The sequence below is a fragment of the Narcine bancroftii genome, chromosome 5, assembly GCF_036971445.1.
Source record: "Narcine bancroftii isolate sNarBan1 chromosome 5, sNarBan1.hap1, whole genome shotgun sequence".
NCBI lineage: Eukaryota > Metazoa > Chordata > Chondrichthyes > Torpediniformes > Narcinidae > Narcine > Narcine bancroftii.
Window position 1 is genome coordinate 92,119,957 of NC_091473.1, and position 16,510 is coordinate 92,136,466.

At 45.5% G+C, this 16,510-nt stretch overlaps 1 protein-coding gene across 4 annotated transcripts in view; it reads left to right on the forward strand.

Moving 5' to 3' along the window:
* Window positions 1-16,510, forward strand: part of dnajc6 (DnaJ (Hsp40) homolog, subfamily C, member 6) — a 134,490-nt gene that overhangs the window by 54,724 nt on the left and 63,256 nt on the right. For all 4 annotated transcript variants that reach the window (XM_069938350.1, XM_069938347.1, XM_069938349.1 and 1 more), the window contains 4 exons: window positions 284-333; window positions 1,526-1,674; window positions 14,645-14,767; window positions 15,433-15,566. In XM_069938350.1, the coding sequence (XP_069794451.1) occupies window positions 284-333; window positions 1,526-1,674; window positions 14,645-14,767; window positions 15,433-15,566 (456 nt within the window). The remainder of the gene's footprint in view (window positions 1-283; window positions 334-1,525; window positions 1,675-14,644; window positions 14,768-15,432; window positions 15,567-16,510) is intronic.

Consider the following 16,510-nt stretch of genomic DNA (forward strand, 5'->3'; position numbering starts at 1 on the left):
GATATGCATTATATTTATGTTTACTTGGATTCACTGTTATATTACAACAATACCAACAGAAAAAAATCCATCAGGAACACTTTAAAAACACTTTTGCAATGTTCCATTATTTTACTGTTTAACAGAACTGGTTCCATTGCTGTTGATACTGAATGCTTGAATCTGGTTGTCAGTCTTTTCCTTATTGCTAACACATTCTTATTCATTAATTAAATGAGTATACAAGCTATAGGAAAAGGGTTTTCAGAACTTCCATTAAGTGACTGAATTTGTTTTGTTATAGTTATGCCAAGGGAGAACTTAATATTTCGTATATTACATCAAGGATAATAGGTACAGTAAATCATTCATTCCTTTCATTTCTGTATTTAAGATGTTTAATCCAAATATTTTTAACATTGATCCTGTTGAAATATAGATACCTTGAAGATTTTTGTATTCATGACATTTCTTCTTGATTAACTATTCTCTGTGGGTAAGGCTGGCATCCTGTAAATTTTGAAAACCTTTAGGACTGTATGTTTTTTAAAAAATCTAAGCACATTTCTTGTTCAAAGAAATATGGAGTGATTTGGGCAAGTTATCAATAATTATTTTTCTTGCTAGTTTGGATGTAGTTCATCCATTCTGAAACTTTTTGGGTTATGGCCCCCTTAAGACTCTACTCAAAATTTATGGGATCCTTCCCTGCGAAGCAGTCACTTTTCATTGGTTTCTCCATATCTCTCTCTCCCACTGACTGAATAGAATATATAAATTTCAGTCTGTGCCTTCCCCTCCGCCCCCTCTTTTTAAATGGCCCAGGCCCCCCACCCTGGGAGGAGAGGGTATGTTGTTTGGCCTCCATTTAGAATATTTGGTGTAGTTAATTCAGAGTTCTTGAATATTTATAAAATTTGTGCTTGGCAATGAGTGGAGAAATGTTAAAAAAAAAAATTTCTGACTACACTGACCCTTTAGTCCATGTAAGTCCATGGGTTAAAATAAAGTTGTGTGGAGTTCTGTAACTGATCTTCTGGCCTGTGCGGCTTTCTGGGTAATTCAATAGAATTTAGAATGGCTTATTTGATAGTCGCTCAAAGTGGCAAGGCTATATAATAACTTTGTCAATTTGATATGCTGTGCCATTTCCCAGAGGAGTACTTGCGTTATCTGGCCTTTATTGCTGAAAGCGCATCTTCGCTGTTGGTCACAGTTGTAACAGCATGTTCATGGATAATGTACCCTAGTATATTGGACTTTAGATACTCCTAAAGTGATTTAAGAAAACAAAAATAATCCACATCAAGTAACTTTGTCTTCTTGGAATTGTCTGTAATAATTATCTGTGAATGTAGGTTAACTAAAGTTAGATGGAGCAGGATTAGTGCAAAAGTAGGATTGTTGAAGCTAGCTTTTTGAAACTTTGTGTTTCAATGATGAATTGAAAATTAAAACATTACATTTTAAATGTGTGAAAGAGAAATACTGCTTCAATTAAATATGTTAAGGAGATTAATATTCTGACATCATTTCTTTCTCACAGTGATACCTTATCCTGCTGAAGGAGTTGAATTGAGTTTCAAGAATCAGATTGAGGATGTCCGATCATTCTTGGATTCACGGCACCTGGATCATTATACGATCTTTAATCTATCTCAGAAATCATACAGAAGTCCCAAGTTTCACAACAGAGTAAGTATACCTTACTGATCATGCATTATTAATATTTGCTTGTTTTCTCTTTATGAATATTTTTCATTTTCTATCAATATAACAAGGAAATAACATCACAAACTGCTTTAAAATGTACAGATATCCCCCAACACTCTACGTACATGTGATTTTTTTGCTTGTTTTCTCTTCTCAGCAAACTGTTTAACAGCCAACCATATTTACAAATCAACCTATAATTGGACCTGCAATAAACTTGCTGTTAAGCAATTAACTTTAAAATTGTATATTTAAAACATTGCATTCGATTCCATGACCCTGGGTCACAGATAGTATTAGTATTGCATTCTGGTTTTTCAGGTGCAGTTGTTTGCTCTATTAGCATATTCTTGATTGACAAGCGTGATTTATACATGTCCTGAGTTTACAAGAGAACATTAAAAATATTAATCCTAATTCAATAATTTTGGGGATGTTCTGCATGTCAATAATTATTTATTAACCAGCAATATTTAAATTGTGGTATATTGTTTTTCAATTTTTTTTTGCTCTAACTGGTACCCTGTTAATACACAATAATGATTATATTTCAAAGGGATTTTAGTGTAAGTAAAAGTCTTTGGAATGTTGGTTTGGAAGTATGGTAAAAGGACAAAGTAAATTAAATTTCATTTCAATTTAACTGAACTGGAATTCCTGTTCGATTATGAAAGCACCATTATCAGGTGACGATTAGCATAGTGGGATGCTTGCCAAAGACCTGAACTAATCATTTAAAAACACAAGTTCATTTTCCACCACAGCAATAAATCTCAGATTTATTTAATTATTAATAACATTGGCAATATCATTATCAGATTTGTGAACTTGTTGGGTTTTCAATAAGTAAATCACGATACTGGAGAAAGTCACCAGGTCAAACAGTGTCCTTTATAGAGCAAAGATAAAAACACAGAACCAGCGTTTTGGACTTGAGCCCTTCTTCAAGGTATAGAAAATGTTGGCATCCTATCCTAGTGCTGGTGGAGAAGCTGTCCTTGTTAGGATCCAACACCCCTCTCCATAACTGGATTCTGGACTTCCAAATGGAAAGACTGCATTCTGTCTGGTTGTGATAGTACAGATTCTATCACCAATGTGTATATGTACAGATGGTCGTGTAGGATGACTGTGATTGACTGAGAGTGTAGCCACACCTACTGGCTGGTCTTAAAGGATTGCTCCTAGCCAGACCAGGTCATTCAGGACAGGTCGACCTACTTGTGATATGCTCCAGTCTTTTAGTTAATAAAAGCCTTGGTTTGGATCAACAAGTCTTTGGTTCTTTCGATGCGCTCTACAATTTTATTAACTAAAAAGTTTTGAAGGGATGGAGCTTATGCTTCGGCTGGAATGCCTCGACATCGACCCACAGTCAGCTACAGCCTCAAATGACTTTAAGCACTGGGTGAGATGCTTTAAAACATACTTATAGCTCTCTGACCCTGCCGTGATAGAGGACAGCTGTCGACTACTAATATTGATGACTATGGTGTCCCCAAGAGTCTACCAGAGTGTCCAGGATGTGACCACTTACTCCGCAGCCATGAAGGTGCTGAAAGGGGTCTACGAGGGACCAGTGAACAGGGTCTATGCTCGGTACAAACTTGCTAAAAGGAGGCAACAGCCCGGTGAGTCCTGTAGAGCTTATATTCAGGCACTAAGGGCAATGGGCAGGGATTGTGCCTGCACAGTCAGAACTGCTGCGGAGCCCACAGACGATCTTATTCGGATGCCTATGTGGCTGGGGTTTATCGAATGAGGTGAGGCAGCGCCTGTGAGAGCATGGGGGAGAAAACCTAGAGGATGTGATCCAGATCACAGAGACGATGAAGGCTGCGGTCTTAAGTATGGACATGTACTCTCTGGGCTGGACCCCACACTCTGATATGAGTAGGATGCCCTCCCTCTACCCTACTACTGCCGCTATGGTGCCCGATGCAACCCCAAAGTGTAATTTCTGCGGGAGGAACAAGCACAGCAGGTCCCAGTGCCTGGCAAGAAAAGCCAGATGCCAGACGTGCCTTAAAAATGCCCACTTTGCTGTAGTCTGTCGCTCCAAAATAGCCATCGTCAAACACGGTGCCTCATGTGAAGCCCAATCGCCATTCTCCATTTCAAACACTTCTTCCTCAGAGTTCTCGTCCAATGAGAGCGAGGACTCCACCGCGTGGCAGCGCCTGACGTCACGGGGCAGACGCCGAGCACGGGAGGTACAACCCACCCTCGCCACAATGACGTTCACCCTGCCTCACGAAGCAATGTCCTCATTCTGCACCGTAATTGGGGGTGCTGACCATCATTACACTTTCCAGCTGACACTGGAAGTCTAAACCCAGGATATCCAATGCACAGACTTTGGGCATTACCATGATTTTAAAATCCCTGCCCTGCACCGTTAAGTCTACCTGACAGTACCCATGTCTCTGGGATGCCATGGATATTCAACACTTTTCTGGAGACACTTTCAGTGCACAGTGCTTTATTAAGTCCAGATGGATAAAACATTCGGTGCTCCCTGTGTCAAACAAACAACTCGTGACGCGACCATTTACATCAATGTTCATCATCAATTGCGCCAGCTGGCGAGGCCTGTTCTAATCCAGCGTCACAGAGACCAGGTCCGATTCAGTCACCAGGGAGGCGTACATTAGATATAAGAAGCATGGAGTTAAGGAGATGTTTGAAAGATACATTGAATGTAAAAGGAATCTTAAGAGAGGAATTAGGAAAGCTAAAAGAAGGTACGAGGAAACTATGGCAAGCAGGGTGAAAACTAATCCAAAAGAGTTCTACAAATATGTTAATGGTAAAAGGAAAGCTAGAGACAAAATTGGTCCCTTAGAAAATCAGAGCGGAAAACTATGTGTGGAGCCTAGAGAAATGGGGGAGATATTGAACAGTTTCTTTTCTTCGGTATTCATTAAGGAGAAGGATATTGGGAGATGTGAGATAAAAAAAGCAAATTGGGTAAATATGGGGAATATAGAGATTACAAAAGGTAGTAGTTTTAGGGCTTTTGAAGAATATAAAGGTGGATAAGTCTCCGGGACCAGACGGGGTCTTCCCCAGGACATTGAGAGAAGTGAAGGAGGAAATAGCAGAGGCTCTGGCGGTAATTTTCCAAATGTCATTAGATATGGGGATAGTGCCGGAGGATTGGCGCATTGCGCATGTGGTTCCGTTATTTAAAAAGGGTTCAAGGAGGAAGCCTGGCAACTATCGGCCTGTAAGTTTGACGTCTGTGGTAGGTAAATTAATGGAGAAAATTCTTAGAGATAGTACTTATAAACATCTGGATAGACAGGGTCTGATCAGGAGCACTCAACATGGATTTGTGGGAGGAAGGTCATGTTTGACCAATCTGATTGAATTTTTTGAAGAGGTGACTAGGAATGTGGATGAGGGTAGCGCAGTGGATGTTGTCTATATGGACTTCAGTAAGGCCTTCGATAAGGTACCACATGGAAGGTTAGTTAGGAAGGTGCAGTCTTTAGGTATAAATTTTGAGATAGTCAAATGGATTGAACATTGGCTGAAAGGGAGAGGCCAGAGAGTGGTAGTGGATAATTGTCTGTCAGGATAGAGGCCGGTGACCAGTGGTGTGCCTCAAGGATCTGTATTGGGCCCATTGTTGTTCGTTATATACATTAATGATCTAGATGATGGGGTGGTGAATTGGATTAGTAAATATGCAGACGATACTAAGATAGGTGGAATAGTGGATAATGAAGAAGGTTTTCAAGGATTGCAGAGGGATTTGGGCTGCTTAGAAAAGTGGGCTGAAAAATGGCAGATGGAATTTAATGCTGATAAGTGTGAGGTGCTTCATTTTGGTAAGAAGAATCAGAACAGGACATATGTGGTAAATGGGAGAGCATTGATGAATACAGAAGAGCAGAAAGATTTAGGAGTAACGGTACATCGTTCCCTGAAGGTAGAAACTCACGTGAATAGGGTGGTGAAGAAGGCTTTTAGTATGCTGGCCTTTATCAATCATTGCATGGAATATAGGAGTTGGGAGGTGATGTTGAGACTGTATAAGACGTAGGTGCGGCCTAATTTGGAGTTCTGTGTGCAGTTCTGGTCGCCTAATTATAGGAAGGATATAAACAGAGTGGAGAGAGTGCAGAGAAGGTTTACCAGAATGTTACCTGGGTTTAAGCATCTAGAATATAGGGAGAGATTGGACAGATTAGGTCTTTATTCTTTGGAGCGTAGAAGGTTGAGAGGGGATTTGATAGAAGTATTTAAGATTATGAAAGGGATAGACAGAGTGGATTTCTGTTAAGAGGAGGAAAGATTAAAACAAGAGGACATGAGTTAAGAATTAAGGGGCAGAGGTTTAGAGGTAACATGAGGGGGAACTTCTTTACTCAGAGAGTGGTAGACGTGTGGAATGAGCTTCCGGGAGAAATAGTGGCGGCGGAGTCAATTGTATTATTTAAGAAAAGGTTGGACAGGTATATGGATGAGAAGAAGATGGAGGGTTATGGGCATTGTGCAGGGAGGTGGGACTAGAAAGGAGTGTTTGGTTCGGTGCGGACTAGAAGGGCCTAATGGCCTGTTTCCGTGCTGTAATTGTTATGTTATGTTATGTACCATTCCTGTCGGTAATATGTTGGACTTGGCGCCTCAGAAGATGTCCGCCCCCAGTACTCATGCATGGCTGGGACCAGAGGTGAAATTAGTGGTCGCTGATCCGAAGCTGGAAGTGACGTTAGTGATCATCATCTTGATGACAGCACACCCCAAGATGGCGACCCCCGCCCCTTGGATCACTCGTGGCACTGCTGGTGGTGAGCTGTCCGTGGCATATCCTTCGGATAGTGCTCTTTCATTTTGAAATCTGAGCACACTGCATTCCTGGCTGGGCAGGACTTCCAGGGGTGCCTGGCCAGCCTGAAGAACCCACACATCCTGGTCCCAGACACCGCTGCTATATCCCAACATGGCAGCATCCTCGTTCCCCATGTGGATGTCAGACAACCAGCGGTATAAGCCTCACAGCTTTGCACCACAGCTTCCAACGCCTCCCCAAGTCCAGTATTACTTGCAACGTGCAGTTATCTTTTTCCAGAAGTCTTTGATGGACCTGGGTCGATAGCATGTTTGTCAGCAGTTAAGATGCTGCCTCGGCTTTTTCTCTTACTATGCCCAATGGGTTCCACACTATGCTGACAAGGCACGGCCACTCATCAAGACCACCTCCTTCCCCCTGTCAACCGAAGCCAGAGCGACCTTCGACCGCATCAAATCGGGCATCGCTGCTGCAACGCTGCACGCCGTTGACGAGTCCATGCTGTTCCAAGCAGAGAGCGATGCATCCGACTTTGCACTGGCAGCCACTTTGAACCAGGCTGGCTGGCCGGTAGCCTTCTTTTCCAAAACCCTCCAGGGTCCTGAGAGCCGACACTCCTCTTTTGAGAAGGAAGCCCAGGCGATAGTCGAAGCAGTACGTCATTGGAGACACTTCCTCATTAGAAGGCGCTTTACACTGCTAACCGACCAACGCGCGGTCTTCTTCATGTTTATTAATACCCAGTGAGGTAAGATCAAGAATGACAAAATCGCCAGGTGGAGAATCGAGCTCTCCACCTTTAATTATGACATACTGTATCGGCCAGGTAAACTCAATGACCTGCCAGATGCGCTCTCCAGGGTGACTTGCGCCAACATACAACTGGACAGGCTGCAGAGATTCCACGAGGAGCTCTGTCATCCAGGGGTCACTAGGTTCGCGCACTTTGTCAAAGCTCGCAATCTGCCCTACACGGTCAAGGAGATTCGCTCCATGACCCGAGCCTGCCCGGTGTGCGTTGAGTTCAAACCCCACTTCTTCCGTCTGGAGAACACCCACGTCATCAAAGCCACCTGGCCCTTTGAGCATCTCAGCGTAGATTTTGAGGGGCCCCTACTGTCGACCAACCGTAACACCTACATCCTTACGGCCATTGACGAGTACTCCCGCTTCCTGTTCGCTGTGCCCTGCATGGACATGACTACCTTCTCAGTTATAGAGGCCCTGCACAGCATCTTCGCCATCTTCAGGTACCCCAGTTACATCCACAGTGACAGGGGGTCCTTGTTTATGAGCGCAGATCTGCGGCAGTACCTTCTGGAGCGTGGTATTGCTTCAAGCAGGACCACCAGCTATAACCCACATGGTAATGGGCAAGTCGAAAGAGAGAATGCCACCGTCTGGAAAGCGGTTATGCTTGCCCTCCAGTCCAAAGGTCTCCCCACCTCTCGCTGGCAGGATGTGCTCAATAGTGCCCTACACTCCATCCGCTCCCTCCTATGCACCACGACTAATGCCACTCCCCTTGAAAGGATTTTCTCTTTCCTGAAGAAATCTGAGTCTGGTACGACCATATCAGCATGGCTCACGGTTCCTGGTCCAGTCCTCTTATGACGCCACGTCTGGTACTCAAAGAACGACCCCTTGGTTGACCGAATGATTCTGCTCCATGCAAACCTACATTATGCCTACGTTGAGTACCCGGACGGGCGGGAGGACACAGTCTCAGTAAGGGACCTAGCCCAAGCTGGATCAGGTGCAGCAGTGCCTTTAACCCAACCTCCCCCTATTCCTTCTCCCCCAGGTCATGTGCTTGAACAGAGGGACCAGCACCACCCCACCAGCTCAGGCCAGACTGTCGACAATGCCGTTGGGGAATTGAGCGAAGCAGTCATGGCACCCTACAGGCCTGCTGGCGACAGGACTCCGGCAACCCATATCCCGGTGCCACAGCGGTCACACCGGATGGTCAGGCCCCCTGACCGGTTCAGCCCCTAACCTCCATCGACCCTGGGGTCGGTTCTCAAAGAAGGGGTGAATGTAATAGTACAGATTCTATCACCAATGTGTATATGTACAGATTGTAGTGTAGGATGACTGTGATTGGCTGAGAGTGTAGCCACACCTACTGGCAGGTCTTAAAGGATTGCTCCTAGCCAGACCAGGTCATTCTGGACTGGTTGACCTACTTGTGATATGCTCCAGTCTTTTAGTTAATAAAAGCTTTGGTTTGGATCAACAAGTCTTTGGTTCTTTCGACGCGCTCTACACTGGGTTTGAAGCAGAATGCTAAAGCATTGTCATGCTGAGTTAAAGCACAGATGCTGGAGGAATTCAACTGGTCTCACTGCATCTATAGCTCAGGGTTGAAATGTCATTAATGTATTTTTACTATCACACTAAGCACTGACATATCCCAGGACTGTTTGTTCAGCCCTCTCCTGTTCACTCGACTGATCCACAACTTCAATGCCAGATCCAGCTCCAACGATGAGTTGAAATATGGAGGAGAGGGGTAGAATGTGGAGGGGAGGGGAGGTGGGGAGAAGATGAAGGGGAGGGGGGGAGAAGAAGATGGAGGAGAGGAGGCAGGAAGATCTTGTGAAATAGTGTGAAAATAACAACCTGAGTCTCACCGTGGACAAGAAAAAGGAGATGATTATGGACTTCAGGAGACTAGGGATGATCACCCTCCATTACATATTATAGCTCAGTGGCAAAGAGAGAGGAGAACACAAAGTTCTTCAGAGTCTACTTAAGAAGTGACCAATCCTGGACACATCACGTCACTTGTCCAGAAGTCACAACAGCAACTTCCTTTGAAGGGTGAGGTGGGAAAGACTACGGGCTACCATTCTCTCATCTTTCTATAGGAGCTCTATCAAGAGCATCAATGCCGGCTGCATCACAATATGGTATAGTTGCTGTCGAGCATTGGATCGGAGGTCAATCTACAGGAGTATAAAAATGGCAGAGAGGATCACTGAAAACCCCCACCAACCCATTGATGTGATTTAAAGAAGACTTGCAAAATCAGTGGGGATGCCTACCACTCTGCCCACAGCATTTACAGCTTTTTCTTTCAGGGGAAAAAGATAGAGGTATGAGAACTGGAACCACCAGGTTGAGAAACTACTTATTCTCACAGGCAGTGAGACTGCTGAATGACTGTTAAAACAACTCTCTGTGACTACTATTTGGTTAGCTCTGGTTGTGATGCTTTTGATCTCAGCAACATTCTCACTGACTTGCTGATGTAGCCAGTCACTGAGCTCATATACTCGAGACAATGAACTTGAACTTTTGGGGACATTTTCCCTTTGAACTAGGTGTTTCGTGTTTATTCAACTTGCTACAATTATAAACCCGATTTTAATGTCTCCACAACCTGAATCTTTCAAGCTTCATTGAACACGTTCAGTTAATGTAATATGGTGAAAGGCATTTGCATAGATCTATTGACTGGCCAATCCGAACCTCCCTGACCTTCCCTAACTCCTCCTTTGACTCCTCCCTGGATTTCCCAATAAATACTGGCATGCCCGGACTTTCCCCCTCTTACTCCTGTACCTGGAACCTGGCCAAGTAGTATATCAGTAATGCTCAAGTTTTTGGTAATTAAAGCCGTTTAATCATTCCATCACGTTGATGTGATTATTGTGTGCACCACAATTTAATTACCAAAACAAAAGCCATGGAAGCTCAGCATACAGGACAAGGCAGCGGCAATTGGGAAGATGCCCGGTCACCCAGCTGGAGGGGGAGTCAAACCAACCATGTGGTGCAGTAGCGGTCGCATCCCTGGGGTCTGCTGCACTGCAGCTGGTAATGGGAGAAGTTGCCGGCCGACCACGCTCACGATTGAACCCAGGGAGCCCATAGCAGACATTACATTCGAGAGGTGGCTGCACGGGATACAGACGTTCATGCTCCGCCACAATTTAAGGGATGCTGAAGATCTGTACAATCTCCTGTTTGCATCTGTGGGCGATCAGGGCATTTAGAATAATTAGAGACTGCCGAATGTACGACGAGGCAATGGCCCTGCTGCAGAAGCAGTACGGGGCCCCGACAAATCCAACGTACGCGAGGTACAGATTAATGTCCTGGCGTCAAGCTCTTGGGAGCCCTTCGCTCATTTCATACGGTGATGAGAGAGCTGGTTAGAGCCTGCGTGTGTACAGCGGTGAGTGCATCCGAGTATGCTGACAAGCTGATGTGGGACGAACTGCTGACAAACATGCTATCGACCCAGGTCCATCAAAGACTTCTGGAAAAAAGGTAACTGCACGTTGCAAGTAGTACTGGACTTGGGGGAGGCGTTGGAGGCTGTGGTGCAAAGCTGTGAGGCTTATACCGCCGGTTGTCTGACATCCACATGGGGAACGAGGATGCTGCCATGTTGGGATATAGCAGCGTGTGTCCGGGACCAGGAAGTGTGGGCTCCTCGGGCTGGCCAGGCACCCCTGGAAGTCCTGCCCAGCCAGCAATGCAGTGCGCTCAGATTGCAAAATGAAAGAGCACTATGCGAAGGATATGCCACGGACAGCCCACCACCAGCAGTGCCACGAGTGATCCGAGGGGCGGGGTCGCCATCTTGGGGTGTGCTGTCATCAAGACGATGATCGCTAACGTCACTTGCAGCTTCGGATCAGCGACCACTAATTTCACCTCTGGTCCCAGCCATGCATGAGTACTGGGGGAGGCCATCTTCTGAGGCGCCGAGTCCAACATATTACCGACAGGAATGGTACAATGGTGATTGAATCGGACCTGGTCTCCGTGATGCTGGATTAGAACGGGCCTCGCCAGCTGGCGCAATTGATGATGAACATTGATGTAAATGGTCGCATCACAGGTTGTTTGTTTGACACAGGGAGCACCAAATGTTTTATCCATCTGGACTTAATAAAGCACTGTGCACTGAAAGTGTCTCCAGAAAAGTGTTGAATATCCATGGCATCTAAAGCCCAGTCCACAGAGACATGAGTACTGTTGGGTAGACTTAACGGTGCAGGGCAGGGATTTTAAAATCATGGTAATGCCCAAAGTCTGTGCGTTGGATATCCTGGGTTTAGACTTCCAGTGTCAGCTGGAAAGTGTAATGATGTTCCGCAGCCCCTGATCACGGTGCAGAATCAGGAATTCGGCCTAGCCAATGAGAGTAAGCTGGGCAGTATGTGTGGGCTGTCCACCCTTCGGGTCCCTCCGCCTCCACTATTTGAGCACTTATCAGAGAATTGCAGACTGATAACTGCCAAAAGCAGGAGATGTAGCCCAGAGGACAGGCGTTTCATTAAAACCAAAGTCTAGAGGCTGTTGGCCGAGGGATCATTGAGCCCAGTAACAGCCCTTGGCGAGTGTAGATGCTGGTGGTAAAAGTGGGGGGAGGAAGGTATGGAGAACAATCGGATGGTGATCGACTACAGCCAAACTGAATAGATTTACATTACTGGATGACTACCCCCTACCCTCAATCGCCGACATGGTGAACAAGATAGCCCAATATAGGGACTTCTCCACCATAGAACTTAAGTCAGCATACCATCAGATCCCAACCCACCCAGACACGGCTTTTGAAGCTGACAGCCGACTGTATCAGTTCTGCAGGGTGCCATTTGGTCTGACGAATGGGGTATCAGTGTTCCAAAGGGAGGTGGACCACATGGTGGACGATCACAAGCTAAAGGCATATTTGGATAACATTACCATATGTAGCCATGACGTGGAGGAACACGATATGAATCTAAGGGAATTCCTCACCACAACAAAAAGCCTAAACCTGACGTATAATCAGAAGTGCATGTTCTGCACTTCACGGCTGGCGATACTAGATGGTGGAAGGAGGGATTGTGTCCCTGGACCCGGAGAGAATGCGCCCCCTTAGGGATCTACCGTTGCCCCACAACCTGAAAGCCCTGAAAAGGTGCCTTGGGTTCATTTCCTATTATGCCCAATGGGTTCCCAATTATGCAGACAAGGCCCAGCCATTAGTGAAGACCACAGAATTTCCCCCATCTGCGGAGGCTTGTAAAGCCTTCGAGGGCATCAAGGGAGAGATTGCCAAGGCAGTGTGATGCATGCCATTGATGAATCCATCCCATTCCAAGTGGAAAGTGATGCCTCTGGTGTTTCCCTTGCAGTCACGCTGAATCAGGCAGGCAGGGCAGTGGCATTTTTCTCTAGAACACTCCAGGGTCTGGAACTCAGGCACTCGGCAATTGAGAAAGAGGCCAAGGCCATAGTGGAAGATGTGCACCACTGGAGGCATTATTTGGCTGGTAGACCATTTACCCTGCTGACAGACCAGAGGGCCGTTACGTTTATGTTTAACAACAAACAGTGGGGTAAAATTTAAAAAATTATAGGATCGTGCAGTGGAGAATCAAACTCTATGTATAATTATAAGATCTTATACCGGTCTGGGAAGATTAATGAGTCACCTGATGCTCTGTCCTGGGGAATGTGTGCCAACGCACAAGCAGATCGTCTGAAGTTCCTGCATGACAAGCTCTGCCACCCCGGGGTCACAAGGCTGTATCACTTTGTGAGAGCGAGAGATTTACCCTACTCAGTTGAGGAGATTTGGGAACTGTCCAGTAACTGCTCGGTCTGTGCCGAACGCAAGCTGCATTTTTACAGACCGGACAGAGTCCAACTGATTAAGGCAACCCGTCCCTTTGAACATCTTAGTATGGATTTCAAGGGCCCCCATCCATCCAATAACAGGTATCTGTACTTCCTGAATGTAGTAGATGAGTACTCCCAGTTTCCATTTGTTATCCCTTGTCCGGACATGACTGCAGCCACGGTCCTGAAAGCACTCCGGATCATATTCACTGTTTGGATACCCCAGCTACAGACACAGCGGCAGGGGTTCCTCCTTCACGAGTCAGGAGCTACGACAGTACCTACAGGTGGCGAGAATAGCCAAGAGCAGAACTATTAGCCATAACCCCCCTTGTGAATGGGCAAGTGGAGAGGAAGAATGGTACAATTTGGAGAGCAGTCCTATTGGCCCTCACGTCAAAAGGAATGTCTGTCTCCCAGTGGCAAGAGGTACTACCGTATGTGCTGCATGCTACCAGGTCCCTGCTGTGCACGGCTACGAATGCCACCCTCCCACGAGAGACTCTTCTTTTCCCAGGAGGTCGGCATCCGGAACAACTATGCCAGTCTGGCTGATGACACCTGGGCCGGTACTTCTTCACAGACATATTAGAACCCACAAGACAGATCCCCAGTAGAGAAAGTGCATCTGGTACATACGAACACACAATATGCATTTTTGCAGTACCAGGACGAGAGGGAGGACTCTAGTGGGCAAAGGATTTAAGGGTTATGGGGATAAGGCTGGAAAGGGGTACTGATGGTAGTGATCAGCCATGATCTGTAAAATGGCGGTGCCGGCTCGACGGGCCGAAGGGCCTACTCCAGCTCCAATTGTCTATTGTCAAAACCTGAGCTGGATAGGTGACCAGGTGACCCCAGAAGAACCAGACGGTCACTCGACATAGCCCCCATCCATGTCCCAGGATTTCGACATATTCTCACCCCCATCCCCCTGGCCAGCACCAGTCACCAGTCGAGCACCTGTGGTAGTCAATGCCACAGAGATCTCGTCAGCAAGAAACTCACCCCAACAGGCAGAAAAGGGCTCTGTAACAGAAATTCCACCCAGTCCAAACCTTTTCCCTTGGCTCCTCCCCAGATTTCCCAGTAAAGGCTGGCGTGCCCGGACTTGTCCCCTCTTGCTCCTGTACCTGGAACCTGGTCAAGTAGTGTATCAGTAATGCTCAGACTTTGTTAATTAAAGCCGTTTAATCACTCCATCACGTCGACGTGATTATTGTGTGCACAACAAGTAATTTTTTTTCATGTGATCACAATACCTGTCTAACAGTGGTTAAAGATTGTGAATTGCTACCTCATCTTGATGGAAAATGTAGACTAAAAATAAACATTTGCCAATAATGGCCAAGTAATTCTGTACATTTAAAAATTTGGTATGAAAATGATTCCTGAAGTTGATGTAATGCATTCTTGCTCTATATGCTTTGTTCTGTCTTTCCAATCTTTTTGGTTTAATAAAATTTAATGTCTCACATGTTTCATCATGTTTTCTTCTTATCCATCTCTCTCTCTGTGTAGATATCTGAATGCAGCTGGCCAGCTCGACAAGCCCCTAGTTTACACAACTTGTATGCAGTGTGTAAGAATATACATCACTGGCTGCAGCAGAACCCCAAGAATGTCTGTGCTATTCACTGTGTGGTAAGATGCACCAAAACTGAGAGCTACTTAAAATCGGAAATCTGATGTGAAGGAATAATTGTGCAAAGGAAATTTGTTTATATGCCACCTGAGAAACATTTAATCTGAATTATTTTGGCAAGTAAAGGGGAAAAACGAATATAATTCTGAGAATCTTTGCTCAATCTCATACCAGTCTTCAATCTAAACTTATCTGAGACCAGAATAAATTGTTTTCATTCCAGTGCTGAGGTAGCAGATAGGGACTCTGTCGGACTTTGCACCTTGTTTCACTGAGCATTCCAGGGATTTGAAATATTTTCAGGTTGAACATTGCCTGGCATCGCCAAGTGGAGAAATGAAATGGGATGTGTTCACTATTTGGATTTGGCCCAGATAGCACCATTTGTCATGCTCCACCATTCTGGACCCTGCATTAATAATTCTATGCAGTGCATACCAGATGGAATTGTGATAAAGTTGAACAAATAATTCAGACATCCTGTGGCTGTTGAGCTAAGATTCTGGAGAGAATGGAGCAGTCTCTTTTCCCCACCTCCTGTTGTAAACCACCGTGAAGCTTAATTTTCCCCGATTTTGTTGTCAGATCTTTAGTTTGAATTTTTGAAATATATATTGCAATTTGCATCTGGTTGGTAATTTTTTTTAAATTATTCTACTTCCAGGATGGCTGTCCTGCCTCTGCCATTTTAGTCTGTGGAATGTTCTGTTTCTGCCATCTGTTCTCCTGCCCAGTTCCAGCCATCCAGTTGCTGAATACAAAACGGCTCGGGCCTGCACTTTGGCCTTCGCACAAGAGGTAAGTCACTTTAGAAATCATCTACAAAGGATGATTTACTCTCAACAGTAATCTTAATTCCACAAGATGTTGTTTGTACCATGATGATAAAAGAAACTTTGCAGTCCTCCTACATCCTTTCTTGATGTTTGTCATTTAAAAAAAATAATAAGAGCATGTGGTTCTAGGATACCCCATCCTTAGTGGTGGTGGAATCCAGCGCATGAGTACCAGAGACCTGGCTGAAGCCATCCTCAACCAGCATTGCTAAATGAATGCTGTAGACTGATTCCTTCCATTCCATGCCATCACAGAAATTGATCTTTGCTCATTTGATTCACTTTATGCAATACAAGGTAAATCTTCTTCTTTCTTTCTTTCTTTGGCTTGGCTTCGCGGACGAAGATTTATGGAGGGGTAATGTCCACGTCAGCTGCAGGCTCGTTTGTGGCTGACAAGTCCGATGCGGGACAGGCAGACACGGTTGCAGCGGTTGCAAGGGAAAATTGGTTGGTTGGGGTTGGGTGTTGGGTTTTTCCTCCTTTGTCTTTTGTCAGTGAGGTGGGCTCTGCGGACTTCTTCAAAGGAGGTTGCTGCCCGCCGAACTGTGAGGCGCCAAGATGCACGGTTTGAGGCGATATCAGCCCACTGGCGGTGGTCAATGTGGCAGGCACCAAGAGATTTCTTTAGGCAGTCCTTGTACCTCTTCTTTGGTGCACCTCTGTCACGGTGGCCAGTGGAGAGCTCGCCTTATAACACGATCTTATGAAGGCGATGGTCCTCCATCCTGGAGATGTGACCTACCCAGCGCAGTTGGATCTTCAGCAGCGTAGATTCAATGCTGTCGGTCTCTGCCATTTCGAGTACTTCGATGTTAGGGATGAAGTCGCTCCAATGAATGTTGAGGATGGAGCAGAGACAACGCTGGTGGAAGCGTTCTAGGAGCCATAGGTGATGCCAGTAGA